The 18888-nt window shown below is 39.5% G+C and overlaps 2 protein-coding genes across 2 annotated transcripts; both read right to left on the reverse strand.

Moving 5' to 3' along the window:
- Positions 1-44: 44 nt before the first annotated feature.
- Positions 45-10255, reverse strand: LOC307029497 (E3 SUMO-protein ligase ZBED1-like). Its single transcript, XM_079665574.1, has 2 exons — positions 1086-10255; positions 45-916 (listed from the first exon to the last, which is right to left on the reverse strand). The coding sequence occupies exons 1-2, from the start codon at positions 2316-2318 to the stop codon at positions 371-373; spliced, it is 1779 nt and encodes a 592-aa protein (XP_079521700.1). The 5' UTR covers positions 2319-10255; the 3' UTR covers positions 45-370.
- A 1365-nt stretch (positions 10256-11620) lies between these two features.
- nqo1 (NAD(P)H dehydrogenase, quinone 1) lies at positions 11621-15311 on the reverse strand. Its single transcript, XM_079667441.1, has 6 exons — positions 15180-15311; positions 13479-13646; positions 13157-13287; positions 12794-12907; positions 12307-12408; positions 11621-12038 (listed from the first exon to the last, which is right to left on the reverse strand). The coding sequence occupies exons 1-6, from the start codon at positions 15181-15183 to the stop codon at positions 11697-11699; spliced, it is 861 nt and encodes a 286-aa protein (XP_079523567.1). The 5' UTR covers positions 15184-15311; the 3' UTR covers positions 11621-11696.
- Positions 15312-18888: the final 3577 nt, after the last annotated feature.

An 18888-nucleotide genomic window follows, 5' to 3' on the forward strand; every position in this document is an offset into this window, starting at 1 on the left:
TGTGTTTAAATGTGCAAACAATAAACAAAAGAAATGTTGCGGAGGCGTCGGGGATATTAACAAAATAAGAGCCAGTGTTCTCAAACAAAATAAATACAATTCCGCCTATTTTAGACATAAAACATTAACTAACAATAGTATCAGAAACTCACTTCTGTGTTTAAATGTGCAAACAATAAACAAAACAAATGTCGGAGGCGTCGGGGATATTAACAAAATAAGAGCCAGTGTTCTCAAACAAAATAAATACAATTCCGCCTATTTTAGATATAAAACTTTAACTAACAATAGTAAACACAAAACAATAACACGTTATAGGCCTCGGTCTGACTAAAGGCTACGGTGGTTAGGAGGCTATAGCTTACTTAACCTACTGGTTTTTGTTGAGGAAAATTAGCATGTTAACATGCTTGGGGGTGAGACGTGAACGGAGCCGAGTGACGGTCAGTCCAGCGGCTGAAAAGACCCGCTCTGACGGGACCGAGGTGGCGGGGATGCAGAGATAGCGTCTAGCTAATTTAGCCAGCCTGGGAAACTTTCCACCGTTCACTTTCCACCAATCAGTCGGGCTGCACTCCAGAGGTGGGGGTATGTCCCTCAGAAAGTTCTGAGTCTCTGTTTCAATGCCAGTGTCCTGTGGGGTAGATGAGTATTGCTCCCCCAGGAGAAGTGCCATCGCAGAAACGTGCGTAGTGGCAGTGACAGTTGTGGGACTTCCCCGGCATGACAACACCGCCTCCTCTCTCCCAGTCTGTGGGATAGCCGCCTCACCTGCATCAATTGCCTCTCCCAGTTCAACCAGTTTAGCATTAGCAATTAGTCTCTGTGGTGGCGAAAGAAAGCTCAAATGCTTGTGACGGGGATCCAGCATGGATGCAATCATTGGGGCGGATGTCACAAACTCGTCAGACCAAACCTGTATAAATAAATTATAGAAAAATGTCGGATGATCGATAAAAAACGTTTGAAAATATGCCATATCTAAATAAGCAAAGCACATAAGCGACATTTAGCTATGCCTATGTCAGTCTCGTCATCAGCGGCTATTTATTATGAGTGTCATGTCAACTAATTAGTTAGTTTACCTTCATTCTGTTGCTGAGGGAGGACTTCACTTTGGTCTTGAATTCGGTTACTCTGGTCTCGTCTCCTTCTCTCCGCATGAGATGGGTGTTGATGAGGCTGAAGCTTACTGGATAAATGTTTGAGATGGAGACGTCCTTCTCGGCAGACATGGCAGTTGTGACACACTTAAGTGCTGCTAACACAGGCTGTGCGTCCTCCATGAGCCGCCAGTGCTCATCCTTCAGCTCCAGGACCCTGGCATCTTGAAGCTTGGTCAGGGTTCTGTCCGAGAGGACAGCAACAACAGCCCAGCGCTGCTCCACAAGCCGCTCAAACATCTCACAGACTGAGTTCCACCGTGTTTTGCACGATTGAATAAGCCGGTGGGTGGCGAGGCCCATTTGCTCCTGCTTCTCCTTAAGCGCATTGGTTGCCACAGTGCTGTGATTAAAGTGGCTAACGAGTTTACCAGCTGCAGAGATGACCCGATGCAGGTATAGAGCAAACCCGTCATTTATGGCTAATTGGAGAGTATGTGCAAAGCAAGCAACAGACACCCAGCTGACTCTGGTGGGATTGTTGGCAGCCGTAATGTTGGCCGCGTTGTCGTGGACGCAGGCGATAACTCTGGCTTCAAATCCCCACTGCTCTACAGCTTCATTCATCTTCTCAGCGAGAAGGTCGGCAGTATGCCGGCCTGGAAGGCTTTCAGTGAGCAGGACCGCTGAATTCATTTGCCAGTTGTCGCAAATGTAGTGGCATGTGATAGTGATGTAGCTCTCCGCTGTTAAAGCGGTCCAACAGTCTGTTGTTATAGCAACACTAGCTGCTGTGGCTAACTTGTTTAGGAGCTCCTGTTTTCGCTCCTTGTAGTGGGTTTCTATGACCCTGGTGATAGTGCGCCGTGAGGGAATCTGATACGCTGGTTCAAGTAAACTAACCACATCTCTAAATCCTTTCCCCTCGACGACACTTGTGGGGAAGATGTCCACTTCAATCATTTTGGCGATACTTTCTGTGATTTTCTCCGCCCGCTTCGCATCACAGCTCCTCCGGTTTAAAACTGAGGTGATGGTGGGCTGAACGGAGGATTCAGTGCCTCTTAACACGCTGGGATGAAGGCTCTTTAAGTGGTACATCATCGGAGTTGTTGTCGTGTTGTACTTGTAAACCGTGTCGCAGTGTATACAGTGAGCGGACTCGTTTTTTATCTCAAAATGGTCCCACACCGGACTTCGTTTCGCGCGCTTCATGTTGTTATCTTTGTGAGTGAGCAGCTCGCAGGAAGTTTTCTCTGCTGTCGCGACTCCTTACGCTATATCGCCCCCTGCTGGTAGGATGTTTTATTACCGATCATCGATAAGAAAAATACGAAATCGACAAAATCCTTAACGATCAATTATCGATCATCGATTAATCATGCCCATCCCTAGTTGCAAGTATTGCTTTTACTTGTATGTAAATATTTTTCTGCTGTCGAGGCTTAACATTACATGCATAGTTTTGAACTTTATCTGTGCACTGGTTTGTTTGTTTGTAGGCAGATGATTTAATGTTAAAATACAAAGTGTAATTTTTCATTAATGAGCCCAAGCAGAATTTACATCATCTTTACAACGGATTTGTGTTTATTTGTAGGCCTATCGATTTAATGGGCTTACTTCTGATATTTGGATTTTGTTTTGATTTGAATTTGGATGTCAAATTGTTATATATGAGAATGCATTTCTCCATTGTTGATGGATATAGTTATTTATTAATCATTTGATAATTAGCCGGTTACAGACAGCCCATTGCTTGTCATTTCTGATATCTGTGTGGTGTTGATGGACAGCTCCTTTAATAATTGTGTGTGTGTGTGTGTGTGTGTGTGTGTGTGTGTGTGTGTGTGTACAGCTCCTCACTGCTGTGTTAGCGACTGTAGAGCTTCCAACATGTTTCTCTTGTATTCAGTGCTCCATTCATGTTCAAATTTTAATTAAAAAAAGTGCTTTGAGAACGCATTATATGGCCTCTGTATTTATGGGAAGGTGGGCCTCGAAAAAATTTAAGACTTAAAAGTGGGCCCTGAGTTGGAAAAGGTTGGGAACCACTGCCCTAGTGGATTAAGCTGGAATTTAAAATAGCGCACTCTGGTGGTAGTACAGAATTATTACCCAAATAGCGGAAACACCATAACATTGTGATTTTGAACCAAATTCATATTTCAAAGTCAAAACCATACACGGTACAACTTTATTTTAACATTTCATATTTTAATTTTGCATATTTTTTATATATTAATTAACTTTATTAATATTTTACCTTAAACTTAAAAAAAAAAAAAAAAATCTATAAAAATAATAAAACTTTGAGCAAAAAAAAAAAAAAAAATTAAATTAAAGTTCGGACGAACAGCAACGAAGGTGCTAGTCAGAAGATTAGTGCTTCATCTTTGATAGGTTAATAAATAATTAGAGAACATGTCACCAAAACAAACTAAGTTGAGACTAGACGCAGGGCCAGGCTCAACTGCAGATATCAAGGAAAGGGTAAAAATCAGATCTGATGCTTTAACAGTTTCAAGTAAAAGACAGAGGACATGGATCAAAGCCGGACAACCCTCTTGGTATGGACCTGTAAACATTGCTATGAACAGAGCTGAAAAAAGAAAAGCTATGGTTGCAAGTCTGGTACTCCACCTGGAAGATGCCAGCCAAGGATTGACAAACAGCTTACATGTGGAAGAACTCGGCAGAATAATGAAAAAGGAACTCAACAGAGGAATGGAAGAGAGACGAAAGGCAGTTGAAGCCCATAATGACATTGTTGCAGATAGAAAACAGAGAGAACAAGAAGAACGAAGAACCGGTGCATATACCTCCATGCCATTGATAGCGGCTGGAAGAGGAGGATTTCGATACAAATCATGGACTCACAGGGACATGGAAGCATTAGTGTCAAAGCTACCTCCACTCACGAAAGGAGGTCAGAAGTGGGTGAATGATCTGAAGAGATACACAGCCCAGGACCACCTGTGCTTGGGAGACATGAGGGCCCTGCTCGGACGGATTGAAAGACGACTTGAAGTGAGAGCAATAGATTCCGAGGCCAATTGCACAAATGACCCAGATGACACTCCATTCAACTACATCAGGTCGAATTATTGGGTTGCTATTCGTCACATCTACCCAACAACACAGAGTTTACATGCCCTCAACAGCCTGAGAAAAGAACCGGGGGAAGACATGTATGCCTTCCTGAAGAGATGTGAAGGAGTGTGGGAGGACTCCACTGGAGAACGAGTATTTGGAAATCCAGCTACATAGAGCCACATATGTCACCACAGGAGGGAGAGGTTGAATGTTATTTAAAAGATAGTGAGTAGAATATTGCATTTACACAGAGCATCCACAGATTAGAAGTAGCAGAGTAGAACATTTAGCAGACTATTTTTGTAATTATGAGAAGGAAAATACATTACGAGTGATGTTGTTCCCCCACACAGAAAACTATTGTGTCCACACAACTAGTGAGGTCAAGAAGACGGGCTTCCACCCAAAATATGCAAGGGGCGGCGATACACCTGACGTGAAGCTGTCCAGACCTGAAAACAGAAACTCGATTCTGCTGTGGTGAAGTCTGGCTACAAAGGGAGGTGTCCGATAGGGTCGCTTGTCTCAAACCAGTGAAGAAGTCAACAAGAACCCAGCTGAACTAGAGAGTGACTGTTAACGGGAGAACAGTGACGGAGCGACGGAGACTGGCCCAACATTTTCCAGCCAGTACATAGATGGACCCCGTCAGAAGACCGGGGCTGTGTTTAAAGGGGAACTTCATTTATTGTTAGCCAGAAGTGCAGTTTTTAATCAAACAATTATTTGATTTATGGAGTCAGATTACATTTTTCTCATAAACACAATTTTATAATCGGTCTGAAGTGTCTGTTTTAAGGCATGAGCCGCAGATTAAATAACATAACACTGATTGAGAGCTTGGATGAAGAAGTTGTAGGGTTTTTACAACAGTTTCAAGAATCAGTCTTTATTTATTTATTCTTGAGTAACTTTACTGATTTGTGGTGTTGTGCGTAAGGCAATATCTCATTTGAGTGAGGGGCACCAGCCCTTCATGCAGGTCACTCTCTGAGAGAATAGTTCATATTTTCCCTCCAGTTTGGAGAAATATTAATTTATCATATGTTAGTTCAGCAGTGTCAACCAATCCTCTAATCCTAGAGTTATCGAGACGCATTAGCGACACCAGAGGTATTGTTTTTCGCTGCAACGATGACGCATAATACCATTACAAAAGCCATTATTGAAACAAGTAAACTATTAGAAGTGCTAATTGCTGATTTTTTTTATAGTGAATATGCATTTATACCATCAGAAAACCATAAATCATACGATATTTTTGTACCCCTTGTGGGTACACGGAGAAGTTATATTTATTTAATGCAACGTTATGAGTTTTACATGTCCTGTATAGAATAGGGTAATCATTGCAATATTAATTGAGCATTTTATGCTCAAAGGAGGGAGTGTCATGATTATACAGATATGTTGATTTCAGTGACGTTGTAGTTAATAAATAATAACATGTAGTCAACAAGAGGTATGCCGAAGCTCGGGCCTTCTCCAAGGAGGGAGTGGTCCAGTTTTAGATATTAGACAAATAGAAGTGGATGAATATGTCAGAACTCTGAGTAATATTATGCAAGTTTTGTCTACACAGCAGGCTAGGAAAACTACAGAGATACCAGACGAGACACCAGAAGAGACTCCTGTTCGGCCAGGTGATTGGGTGAGGGTGAAAGTTCACAAAAGACAGTGGGCTGATCCCCGGTGGACGGAAGCGTGAAAGGTTGTAACAAACTTCACACGCGCTCCGGTTTAAAGGTAAAGAAAAAGGAGCAAATTGACACCCCCTCACACATTGTCACCCTTCACTGGCAACTTCCAGAACATTATTGGGAGTTAGGACTGATTTGGCAGAGCTGGAACAAAACAATAAATAGAAATAAGATAAAGATAGAAACAGCTCAAAAGACAAATTGTCTATAGATTTTTATAGATTGTACATTAATGTGAATACCTATTTTTTGTTTTACATCTGTAAAAAGAGTCCAATTTGTTATGTTATTTTTGTACTCATTATTTAAATTCTGTAACGGACACAACCAGGTTTAAAATAGAGATGATGAGAACAAAGCCAAACCAATTGTGGGGTCCCCTAGGGATAAGAGTCAGAATAGCATTGTTGATTGTGCTCATTACACTTGGCACCTTTCTGGTTGGAAGGGGAGTACAATATTATGTAAGACATGGATCCATTAGTTCACTCATAGAATGCCCACATCACTAACAAGACTCCAGCTGTGTTTCAGAGACTTTCACTTATCCCCAGAGCCAAAAGATCAGCTGAGCAACAAGAGGAGGAGTTAGAAATACTCGGTCCCAAACAAGAGGCGGTTATAATCAAGATGATTCACCCCCTTATATGCAGTTCTTGTATCAAATGATGAGATGGGTTTAAGTGATTGGGATATGTAAGTGATGGGGATTTACAGATTAGGGGAATCTCTAAATACACTGGATCCATGTTTTAGTCTGTACCAGAAACACCCCCTGTTAAGCTATGAACAACCGATCGGTGACCTGAGCACAATTATTGAAAATGATTGTTAGACACAGGCTACTAACCCACAAGTACAGCTTTGTACGTACAAACTCTATGAACAAGATTCCCCAGCAGATAGTGGCGACATTGCAGATATGTCCAGTCACAAAAGTTACTACGGTTCTAAATAACAGTGAGATTTAAAGTGATGGAGAAAATATGGAGACGTTCTTTTATAGTGTGAAATATGTGGTGCTTGAAACATCTAGGTATTTAAATTTATAGAAGAAAATGGTTTCCTGAAAGAGTTAATTGGAATAAACATGTTACAGTGGGTGAAGGCAATGTTTAGGGATATGGTAAAATTATTAGTAGACATGAATTGTGTTTAGATGGCATTTAACAACTAAGATGGATAGTATGGTTAGGAAAATAGAGATGAAAAGGTTGGATTTATTTTACCTCAGTGTGTTAGAATTTAACTATACGTAATGCCTCCCGAGATCTCTCTCTCTCTCTCTCTCCGCCTGTCAGAACGCTACGACCCCATCGTCCAAGCAGACAAAAGACCTCACCACGGAAGACTCCTCCTCCTCCATAGAACAGACAGAGAACCAGAGCTGAACCAACAACTCCAACGCTGCATCCAGAACTATCTCCACCTGAGGCACCAAGAACCAAAACCAGGTGACATAAAAAGGCACACTCTCATCGGTCCCCCACAGGACATGAAGTTCCAAGCTGAGCCACAAGATTTGGGCACAAGAGCAGAGTGTGGGACATGAGAGCGGAATACGCCCTCCATGCAACAAAGTAGAGACTGTAAAGGAGGAGATGAAAAGCAAAGCAGATGGGACACTGAAGAGAGTTACAGCGGAAGGATCCAAGAGCAGATGGACTGAGGAGAAGGTGGACGGAGGAGAGGAAAGAACGGAGGAGTTGGCATGGTCCGGCAGAATGTGAGGGGGTCGTGGCTTGACAACCAGAAGGAAAACGGGAGTGAGTGAGTTTACACATAAACACACTTATTCACCAACGAGAAATACGTAAAGAAAAAGATTTATCAGCCATGAATTAATCAATTGGTGAATTTATAAAGAAAAAAGAGGAAACTATTAAATAACCCTAAAAACACACTGAGGGTAGAACCTATTATTCAATCTTTTCATCATATGAACAAATTATTCTTTAAGAGTTTTTTTATTCATGTGTGAATTTGGGGAAGATTGAACTTGTTACAGTATAGACCTACAGTTTAAAGGAATGGTTTTAGTAACCACTCTATAAAAGCAGACAAATCTTTATTTGTATGGAAAATGTTAAAGGTAGAGCTAGTACCAAGCCAAAGATGGTGTTCCAATCTAGAGTATTGATTTCTCCATTGTAGCATGGTTATTACCTCAGGAGGGAAGATTAAGGTGGAAATAACATTTGTTTTTCGTCCAAGATGTAGAGTTTTAAAATGACACTGGGCAAAGAGCGAAAGCAAAGTTTAATTAAAAAAAAAAAACTAATGTAGTTGGGAGTAATACATGCGGGGCCTTGGATCACTCATTGTGATGGTACATATTTGTTACAACAAACATCGTTTAGGGAGAAGGGGTCGCTCAACCCACCCTGCAGATGTTTTAAATCTTACTTGCAGCTTCAGAGGGAGCGCACGGCACCAGAGTATGAGTTTTAAAAGACAAGCGCCACCAGCTCCTAAAGGTCATCCATTCACCAGATGACCTGACATTTAGAGATGTTATTTAAAGGGGAAACATATCTGCCATAGGTGTAAATTCCTGAATTAAACTACAAACCATTAATGAAATGACTTCTGTTTTTAAAATCCTTGTTAAAGGAGGGAGTAATTATCACATGCTCGGGCACCCAAAGTTCCACACACTGTAAAAGGGGTTAGCATAGTTATTTAAGTAGACCATAATTGAAAATAAATTGGTATAATGAGTTATTGATATTCCACCGGTTTTCACACCATTTCAGGGACTTTATCACTGCATTAGAACAGACCACCCAAAGGTACTGAGTAGGAACTTTTAAGTGATGAAACTCTACAACTGTTGTAACTGACCAAAATCTTCTCCCAGAAATGACTGTCTAGAATGCCGTACCCCAGAGTAGAACGCACAACGGCCCCTTCTAGAGAACATATTACTTTCATACCTTAAATGGTATGAAAGGAGGGAGGGTAAATTTCTCAGGAGGAGACAGTTACAAATGCTAGCAGAACAAGACGACCCACCCCGTATACAGATGTGGATGACAATGATGAGTTAGTTTAAATGATATGGATGTTCGGAGATGAGATTGATCAATGAATGTCCAGCCGATGTGATTCTTTAAATGATGAAATCATGTGAAGAAGAGAGAAAAATTAAAATGGAGTGAATCCATTTCAATTTACTTCATACTATTCCAAGATAGTATATTTTTATTATTCCAATTAATTTTACACTATTCTAAGATAGTCCATTTTATTTGACTTTATTATTTTATACTATTCTAATATGGTAGATTTCATGTTGTATAAATCATTGCTATTCTAAAATGGTTTGTTTCTTTTCACTTTGTAAAAACAAGTGCCTTAACACTGAGCGTGGTATGAGAACGGTTTCTGTGAAAGGAGGGAGGAAGAAATGTTCTGATACCAAGCCATTGCTGCTATTTTGAAGAATGATATTGAATGTAAACACTAGAAGTTATGCACAAGGGAAAACTTTTATGTTTGAACACAGACAAGAATTTATTTTGTATTTTTGTAAAGCCGGCTGTGAAACCATTCCATTTGATTGTATGTTTGTTAATATGAGATATGTAATATGCAAAGTTCAGATGAAGAACTCATTGATTTCAGTATTATACACACCTTTTAGGTGTGTAAGGAGGGACTGTTAGAAATTAAAATCAATGTTTTGATGGTATAATGTAGCTTAAACATACCGTCAGTTCAAACGCTCTTTTATACTGAAAAACCAGAAATTCTTGTGCACAAGCAGTTAAGCTTTTATTCTGAAAATCCTTCATCTACGGTTAGCATGTAGCATGTGGCTAATATACGATTTCCTAAAGAGGTGAATTGAGGAGCGAAATGACTTGGTGTGGTGAAAACCGAAACCTACTGATTTAACACTACAACGATAGATGTCGAGATACTACCATGTTGAATATTAAATGAAAGTACAGTTTATTTGAATACATTATTGTTTACAGACGAGAGTAGCATGTGACAACATCCGGAATGACCGGCAACCAAACGAGGCGAGAAGTATTGTTTTGAGTATTGATTACAGCGTTTAGAATGTGTTAAATGAAAAGTGATGAAAGAGAATATGAGGAGAAACGGCGTGTTAAGCATATATTGAATGTGAAAAGAACCTATCCTCTGTTTAAATGCAATAACGGACATTGGAGACGAGGTGAGCCGGCTGGCGGGGAGGAGCCAGCAGAGGATATATATAGCAGCGCCGGAGGAGAGATCCGCTGTCTTCTTCTTGCTCAGGAGAACCAGATCACAGCTGTTTTCTGCCGGAACAATATTCTGTCTGTAACACTACCGCGCCTTTTTTAATTAAAGTATCCCATTTGAATCTTTTCAGAGACTCCATTTAGTCTCATTTTAAAGCTTCTCTCCTGGACGCGAGAATAAAGAACATATTTAACAGGGTCTAAACTACTCCTCACAAATGGCCATTTCAGAATAATGTATTTTATATGATAGCATTATAATTATTGATGCATTAATGTGTTCAACTCTTTAGCGTTGCAGCTGGTAAAGATGGAGCTGATTTCTCTTACTCTAACATAATATAGGTAGAACCAACAGCTATTTTATGTAACAGGGTCCAGCACCAATTAAGACAGAGAAGCATAAATCCCTCGCTGAAACCAGCGGCTGTTGCTGTTGCTGATATTGACACATTTTTCTAATGACTAATCAGGTTGATTACATTTATTTAGTCCAAAATCCTAAATCATGAATTTTCCTTTTGAGAGATTTTTAATCGCTACAACTACACTTGACAGTACTTGTTGTAAATTCCCCTTGTTTTCATTGGTCTGCGTTGTATCGTTTGTGTTTTTTGGTCAGGCACATTTGGGGACAGCTAAGTAGCGCAGCTACGGGTCCTCGAGCTGTTTACCCATGTGCGTTTTGATGACAGGACATTATTGTGGTCGCATCGTCACCTACATAATTACCGTCAAAGAGAGAATGCGTTCGTGAAGAATAAAGCATTAAATCATTCTACATTCATTCATCAATCTCCATTCAACAATTCATTCATCATTCAATACTGCTACAGCTGTTGTAAGAAGCATTCAAGCTGAAATAAAGTCCAAAGACTGTATTTCCTGTCTCCGCGTCTACTCTCTAACCGGAGTGCTGTTTTTGGATGAAGCGGCTCCGGCACAAACATCACACAACATAAGATTCCCCAATAGTACTTATACCTCGGTTAAAATACAGGAAAACTGTCCAACAAAAATGAACAAATAGGGAAAAAAGAAGAGAGCGTTTTGCATGTCATATGCACAAAATAGACTATAATAAGAGTAAAGTACTTGAAAGGAATAGGACTGAATTAGATTGAATAATGGAATGGCCATTAAAAGATTGCTAGAATCCTTCAACACGTCTATCTTTATTAAAAATGTGTTAACTGAGAGTTAAAGATAACCAATAAAAAACATTGATATGTTGTGATACCAGTACTTCTTTGATACAGATCAAGGTGTACCAGCTACATTAACGGAACTTGAGGGAAGACATACAAGTAACTAAAAAACTGTACTTTGAGTGAAGAAGTAGGCGTTAATGCACGCAGCTATACACCTGGCACTATATATGCCAGTTGAGTCTTCAGCCTTAGTTGTTGTGTATGCAAATTACAACTATATTAGTTTTTCCACCTAGAAATAGTTTTCAATCATTGTTATTTGAATTGTTTTATTTCAGCTTTTATAAATATAAATCACTTATAAACCAAAACATTGTTATTATGATCTTGTATAGAAGCAGAGAAGTTCTACTTCTTGCATGCTGGTTTGGCACTACTTTCGTCCGCGGGCTGGGCAGTGATCTGGTTGTCAGGCGGCAGTGGTTTCCCCAGATGGTGTCCTGTGGTGAGGCCGTATGGCTGCGACTCTCGCTCCTCCCTCACTTTGGGCCACATCATAAACCCCCCCTGAAAGCTGAGGTCAAAGAGCTCACAGGGGGCGAAGTTCAAAGGCTTTTCTGTCAATAGTCCTTTAAGCCGGGCTCGCCACCCGTCTAGCAGGGCTGTTCGCACGGCAGCGGGACAGTGAGCCGGGCTCCAGAATATCTGAGGAGCAAGAACCTGAAATCCACAGAAGTGCAGAGTGCCGTTCTGAAAGACACAAGAGAAAAATACACGAGAGAAACTGGTTAACAGCTCACCAAACGAGTGCAGCTGTTTTGATGTGGTTAATATTCTGTCCCATTGTTTCTTATTAAATATGCAAAGCACTTTGTGTCTTTTTTGAAAAGTTCCCCATGAATAAATGATTAGGTATAGCTTTCTGTTTGCCGTGTTTTTTTTAATAATGTATAAGAACAACAGGCAGTAATGACCTCTTCATAATGTATTTTTGAGTGTATGGGTCTGAGTGGCTCACCTGTAGAGGCCACAGCGTGATGTTGATGTCTCCGTTGATACCGTCAGGCCGAAACATGGTCTGTGTTGCTCCAGTGGTGAAAGACAGCATCGCTTTTTTATCCTTCAAGACAATACAAAGCATGAGGACAGGAAACACAGATGCCATTTATAACCCTTTATAATGCAGATGTGTTATCAAATTGAAATTCTTTGATTAAGTGGCAACCTCTGAGAAGTCAATTATGCCTCAAAAATGATACCCATCAGGTGGCCTGTCTGCCCCTTCTTGTGTCCCTATTGGTTAAAAAAAACAAGATGGCACATGCCAAAATGCCGAACTCAATACATACATTTGTACATTTTGATAATTCATATGATTATCACTATATTTTTTGTTGTGAATGTTTAAATCAGGAAAATAGGGCAAATATTTGCATCATGTTTCTTTATTTAATCATGTTGCTGAGTTTGAAGGGGTATATGATCCAGGTGAGAGGGGGACTGACCTTGAATATACCGTTATTGTACATCTTTTCCAGGGAGAAAGCAAAGCCTTGTGTCAGCACTCGGTCTATCCAGCCCTTCATGATGGCCGGCACACTGAACCAGTACAAAGGAAACTGCAAAAAGAGGCACAACATGTCACACTGATCTTAAATCGAATGGTCAAATCGGTGTTCTTTCTGCAAATATTTATGAAGGTGCTTTAAGTATACTATACATATCATTTTACTATGTAAAAACAACAAACCAATGAATACATTCAGAAGAAGGGTTTTTCTAAATAGCAGAGCCAGAGTTAGTGTATACATGCTGTATAGAAATTGGGATTATGGAATAATAAAGTCGAAATGTGAGTGACCTCTGACCTGGAAGATGACGAGCTTGGCCTCCTCAACTTTGCGCTGCTCCGCCATGATGTCATCACTTAGACGGCCTTCCATCCAGGCGTGCATGGTCTCATCTCCATACTGGAAAAGCTCTGGATTCTTATGGTCACCTGAACACAACACACTGTCAGAACTTGATTGCATTATTATTTATAACTTTCAAGATGTACTCCTCCATTAGGAAAATAGAGCCACAGACAGGAGGTCGGAAAGAAGTACAAACACATCTTTTGTCTTTCAATTGGATTTTTTCGACAATAAAAACTATACTATAAGAGTAAAATAAACTATAGGAGGTCACCGATGATGTCGTCCTGAGTTGCGTTAGCCCTGAAGTTCATGGCGTAGAGGTCAGACACGAGCACCTTGTAGCCCTGGGCCTCTAGCTCCTGCATCGCCACGTCACGCACCGCCGCGTTGAACGAGCCCGGACTCTGGTGGGCGTACACGATCAGGGCCGTTTTCTGAGCTGTGAGCACACACACACACACACGCACACACACACACACACACACACACACACACACACACACGCATACGGACACACGCACACACACACACACACCTTTGTCGTAAAAATTCTCTTTTGGAAAAGGCTTTGAAAATGTATGTTAATTGTTAATGGAGGGTCTCTAGTCATGATTGCAGGTGCACTTTAACTTGAATATTAAAGGACCTTCATTTTCCAGTTGCTCAGCCTTTGTGAGGGTTTAGGTTTCAGGTTAATTTTCGGGGTAAATAATTGGATTGCAAAACATTTAAGGGTGCATATTACACATTTAACCCGTATTATTAAGATTCTCCTAAACTTTTAAAGTTAGGTAAGTTAAGTATTTTTTAGAGTATTAAACCTCTATAAAAGAAAGTGAAATAAAACAATAATGCACTGGAAATATTTAAAAGATTCAAATTAAATGTTCATGTTAAAATGAGTTGAGCTGCAGATAAGATGGACGCCAGCTGTTTAATGTCCTCAAATAAAAATAAAACACATTTTATGTATCATTTTTGTCCATTGGACTTTCTTTAATGTCATTTTATTTATTGTTTTATTCTGATACACACATCTAAGTCATGTCTGTCATTCCAGAGGGATTCCTCCTCGGCTGCTTTTCCTCAGGTTTCTTCTTTTATTTCCCCCACTAAAAGGGGAGTTTTTCCCTTCTCAGAATGGAGGGTCTAGGATCGGAGCTGCTGTTAAGACCCTTAAGGCATTTGTGATTTGTGAACTGGGCTATATAAACGCAGTAGATTTGACATGATTGGCCATGGAGTTGTTATCATAAAAGGTTAAGGGTTGAAATGAAAGCATCAGTAAATAATTTACAAACCAACTTAAAGCCATTTTATTCAACCTGTAAAGGGGAGCCTTTGAAGCAGTTGTATTGAGAGACAGAGACAGAAATTAGCTTCTGTACTGTAAAATAATTTCCTACAAGAATAAAATGCAACTAACAGAAACTTAAAATGAGAATACAAGCACTGGTGTCTCTAATAACCTTTGAGGTTATTGAGGTGACATTGTTTTCACATTAATCTGAATGATAATGCTAATTAAAGTTGATTATTTATGCTTTACTAAAACTATTCTCTGCTATATTGATATATTGCTATAGAAAAACTGTGATATATTCATTGATGATAAAAACAAAGGAAATGCATAATAAGCATTTTTATTTTTGATATTTTCAGTACATTTCGGTGATAATAATTCTGTCGCACATAAAGGTGTTTGGTTTCTGAAGCGTGCTATTTTTCTACTAACAATGGAAAAAAGGCTCCAAAATCAATGCCAAAATGTGCCCGAAGTTTGATTTGTTCAGTGAGAATTTCTTTAGACATCATTACTAATAATATATTATAGTTATTTCACATAATTAAAGATTAAAAATGTTGCAAAATGTGCACAGAGTTTGGTGTGTAGTGCTGATAAGTATCATAGCAGCACTACAAACTGCAGCGGATTAACAGGAAGGGAACAAAGTAAAGAGAATAAGCTCACCCATGCTGTATGTCTGCTGGATCGGTCTGAACTGTAGAGCTGGTCGCTGGGGGCTCTTATAGGCCCTGTGGTGTTCTTTGCGTGAGAAACATGGTCAGAAATCAGATGGATACATGTGCCTCAAGTCACAACACACTGAAGAGGAAGAAGGAAAAAAACGTCTGCTGTCAAACTAAGACCGGTTTAGTGGAAGGTTTGAAAGGGAGGAGTGTGTGTGTGTGTGTGTGTGTGTGTGTGTGTGTGTGTGTGTGTGTGTGTGTGTGTGTGTGTGTGTGTGTGTGTGTGTGTGTGTGTGTGTGTGTGTGTGTGTGTGTGTGTGTGTGTGTGTGGACTCGCTGGTGATAAGATTGGTTTCATTTGGCCTGGAAAAGAATGTTTGGGTCACTTTTAAGGGATTATCTGTTGGGGTCATGGGGCTTAATAAACTCTTTAATCCGACTTATTTTCACCTCGTTAGGAGAAAAGTGTATGAAGGCATCAGTTTAGTAAACCCTGAGCTGTTCGGTCAAGTCCCCGTGTTTAATGTCACCTGTCACCAGTCTCTCTACAATAAGGCAGTTATTACTAACTGGGGGATAAAAGCTGGCAGACTTTGTGAGAAAACTTTTTACACACTTCTGATAAAATATGTTGTTGCTATGAGGCTTCCTTCTATTTAAATATCAAAGAGAAAGTCAAATTAGTTAAATACTGTACATTTTTGGACATTACTTACACAATAAGAACATTTAGTGCTTCCATTTAGTTTATTGTATCACATGATTATCACAAGATTAAGTGAACAGCTACTCATATATAATACTAATATATATTGTGGTGGGATTAATGGTAACAATTGGGGAAAACTGCCAACCAGTGTTGCCAAGGTGACAATCGATGACACCTGCTGATCAATGTGCCCGTGGTGACTATATGCTTCACCTATTTAAAAAAACGGTAACTAAAGGTATAACCTAGACCAGTGTTTCCATAGTTACAATCTGAGACACCTGCTGACCACTGTTTCCAAAGTGAAAATTGGTGACACCTGACCACGAGGACAAACACATATGCTGCTGACCAGTGTTTCCATGGTTACAATCACTTCATTGCAGTAAACAGAGCTGAGCGGTTTGACGTGTTTTTTTTTGTTTGAAAAATGTCTTCTACTATGCAGAGCAAATTATTCTAACTGAGATATTGTAAAACAAGATAGCTGCCTGGCCCAGATTAATTTTGATGTCTATCGAAAGCCTCATTTAAAGTGTATTCTGCAGTGAAGTCTTTATCAGTCAAGTCTCTATTTGTGAACCATTTCAATCGGGAGGTTATTCTTTTCACTTTATCCTAAAGTTATAGCATCTTTACCTCTTCATCGTGTTTTCTGTTTCAAAATTCCTTACACATGATGTAGGGAATCTGAAGTGCATTCTTGTTTCTGAACATGCAACAGGTAAGTGTTTTATTGATAAAAACTAGTCCTATATTTATCTTTCCAATCACCCAGTGTCCTAACCACAGCTGAACTTGCTCTCAGTGAGTTATCCTGCGGTGGATCAGACACGCCTGCAGCACGGTGCGTTTCAGGCAAAACAGGCTGGAATGTGACCGGAAAGTTACCTGAACACTTCTCTGTCAGGCATGAGGGAAATGTCTCTGATGAGATGTCTGCAGGTAAGAGGACATTATGTTACTGTTTGTACCAACAGATACAGTAAAAAGTTGGCCAAGTAAATAATGCAACTTAATTTTAACACCAAAAAAATCTGTAGTCAAATACCTTTCTTTGGTAAAAAAATAAGTTTAGAAGTTCAATGCTGCATCAAACGTAAATAATCAAGTAAACTACAAAAACCTTTCATGTTTGTACTTCAGATTCCAACATTGAACAAATGTCCAAAACTCTCCAAATCCTCCATAAATATCCTTTCAAAGAAAAAGTACCCAAGTATAAGCAAAACATACCGAAAGGATACTCATTCTGCTGTTAAATGTCTCCTGTGCTTATATTTGATCACATATGACGTATTAGATAACACTGCTGCATTCATGTGTGAGCTGCATATTACTTTTGTAAGTCTGAGGCCATCTGGTGGATCAACGTGATCTCAGCTCTTCCATCATATTTGCCCTTTGAGCCTTTTGCGTAGTATCTTGTTGCAGAAGGCTTTAACATTGCAACACTAAGTAAAATAAAAACAACTGAGGCAGCTGTTATGACAGTGGTGGCAGTGGCAGCCGTTGGGGCCCTCTAGGCCTCTGTGAGGGCCTAAGATATTCTACAAAATAATATTTAAGAAAACATTAAAAATATATATATATTTTTTAATATATATTTTTTAGTTTTATTTTTCATTAGTTTTACCAAAATAACTTGATTTAATTGTATTTAAAATAACATTTCCAAAAAAATAAATCCTTCGAATCTGCCTATTCAGTTTCTGTTGGAATGTGAAGGGTTAAATGAAAGACGCCCGTCTCTGCGAGTACTGTGAAGAGAGGAGCTGTTGGACGTCCAGGCGGTCAAGCTATGAATTCACAGAGGGCCCAGTAACTGAACGAGAGAGTAATGTCAAATGACAGTACAATTGACAGTACAATTGACCAATCATATCTTCCCTCTAAATGGGTGGGTGCAGCGCCATAGTCTATACGGCGCTGGGTGGGTGTTATTATCGCGGACTTTATGACAAGTTCCGCCCGCTGTGAAACTTTTCTTGTTTCCATAGCAACAACAACTTCCTGTCAACAGCGTTAACTCGCCTTCAAAATAAAAGCATGCCAAATTACACTTAAGACATACAACTGCAACGAAAGTAACAAACACAATGCAATATCCGTTTCAATTTCAAAGAACACAAATAGGGTTATTTACAGGTGTTGTTTTGTGTGGTAGAGGGTCGCTTTCATTGATGCGTTTTGCACCCCGGGCCGTTGTTTTGATATTCCGCTGAAGTATACGCTGTGACGTAATAACTCGAGGGAAGGGGTGGAGGTCAGAGGACCTAGGTATAAAAGTCACGGCTCGCCACTGAGTGGTGGTAATATCACAGTTATTATATTAAAAATAATATTAAACGTAAAAGGTGGGGCTAATTTTGATGACCTAATATACTGCATGTAACTTGTTAATGTACACACAGTGAACAATGACGTTTTATCAAAGTAAAGAGTAGCATATAAGAGAAATACTCAAGTACAAGTATCTCAAAATGGTACATTAGTTCGCTTCAGGTGTATTCATGTTCCACTTAGAACGAATTGTATTAACGTTGATCCATTCACTTTTCATCGAGCACCATCATCTGGCCAACATTGAGATGTTTCCAATGCTTTGGCTCACGGCCAAATACTTTTAGATCTAATGACATGTTGAATTAAGGTTGATTAATAAACAATAATAAAATAAAACGATAAACATCATTCCTGCTAAACACCATGTTCATTATAGAAAAAACTTTTAGGTATTATATATTGTGATATATGCTTACTTTATTTTAATATATTTAATATGTTATGCTTTATTACTCTATAGTTGATGAAGATCCATGCGGCTACTTGAACCAGTACCCGGGGCTGCCCTAGTTATTATACTAAATTACTACATTTCACCTTTTACCATATCTTATATTCCATAACGTAAAAATAGGCTAGATTATGTTAACATGGTATTAATCAATAAAGGCTTATCTTATATAATTAGCAAGTTAGCATGCACATTTTAGCATTT

This window comes from Notothenia rossii (assembly GCF_949606895.1).
Source record: "Notothenia rossii genome assembly, chromosome: 2".
NCBI classification, from domain to species: Eukaryota; Metazoa; Chordata; class Actinopteri; order Perciformes; family Nototheniidae; genus Notothenia; species Notothenia rossii.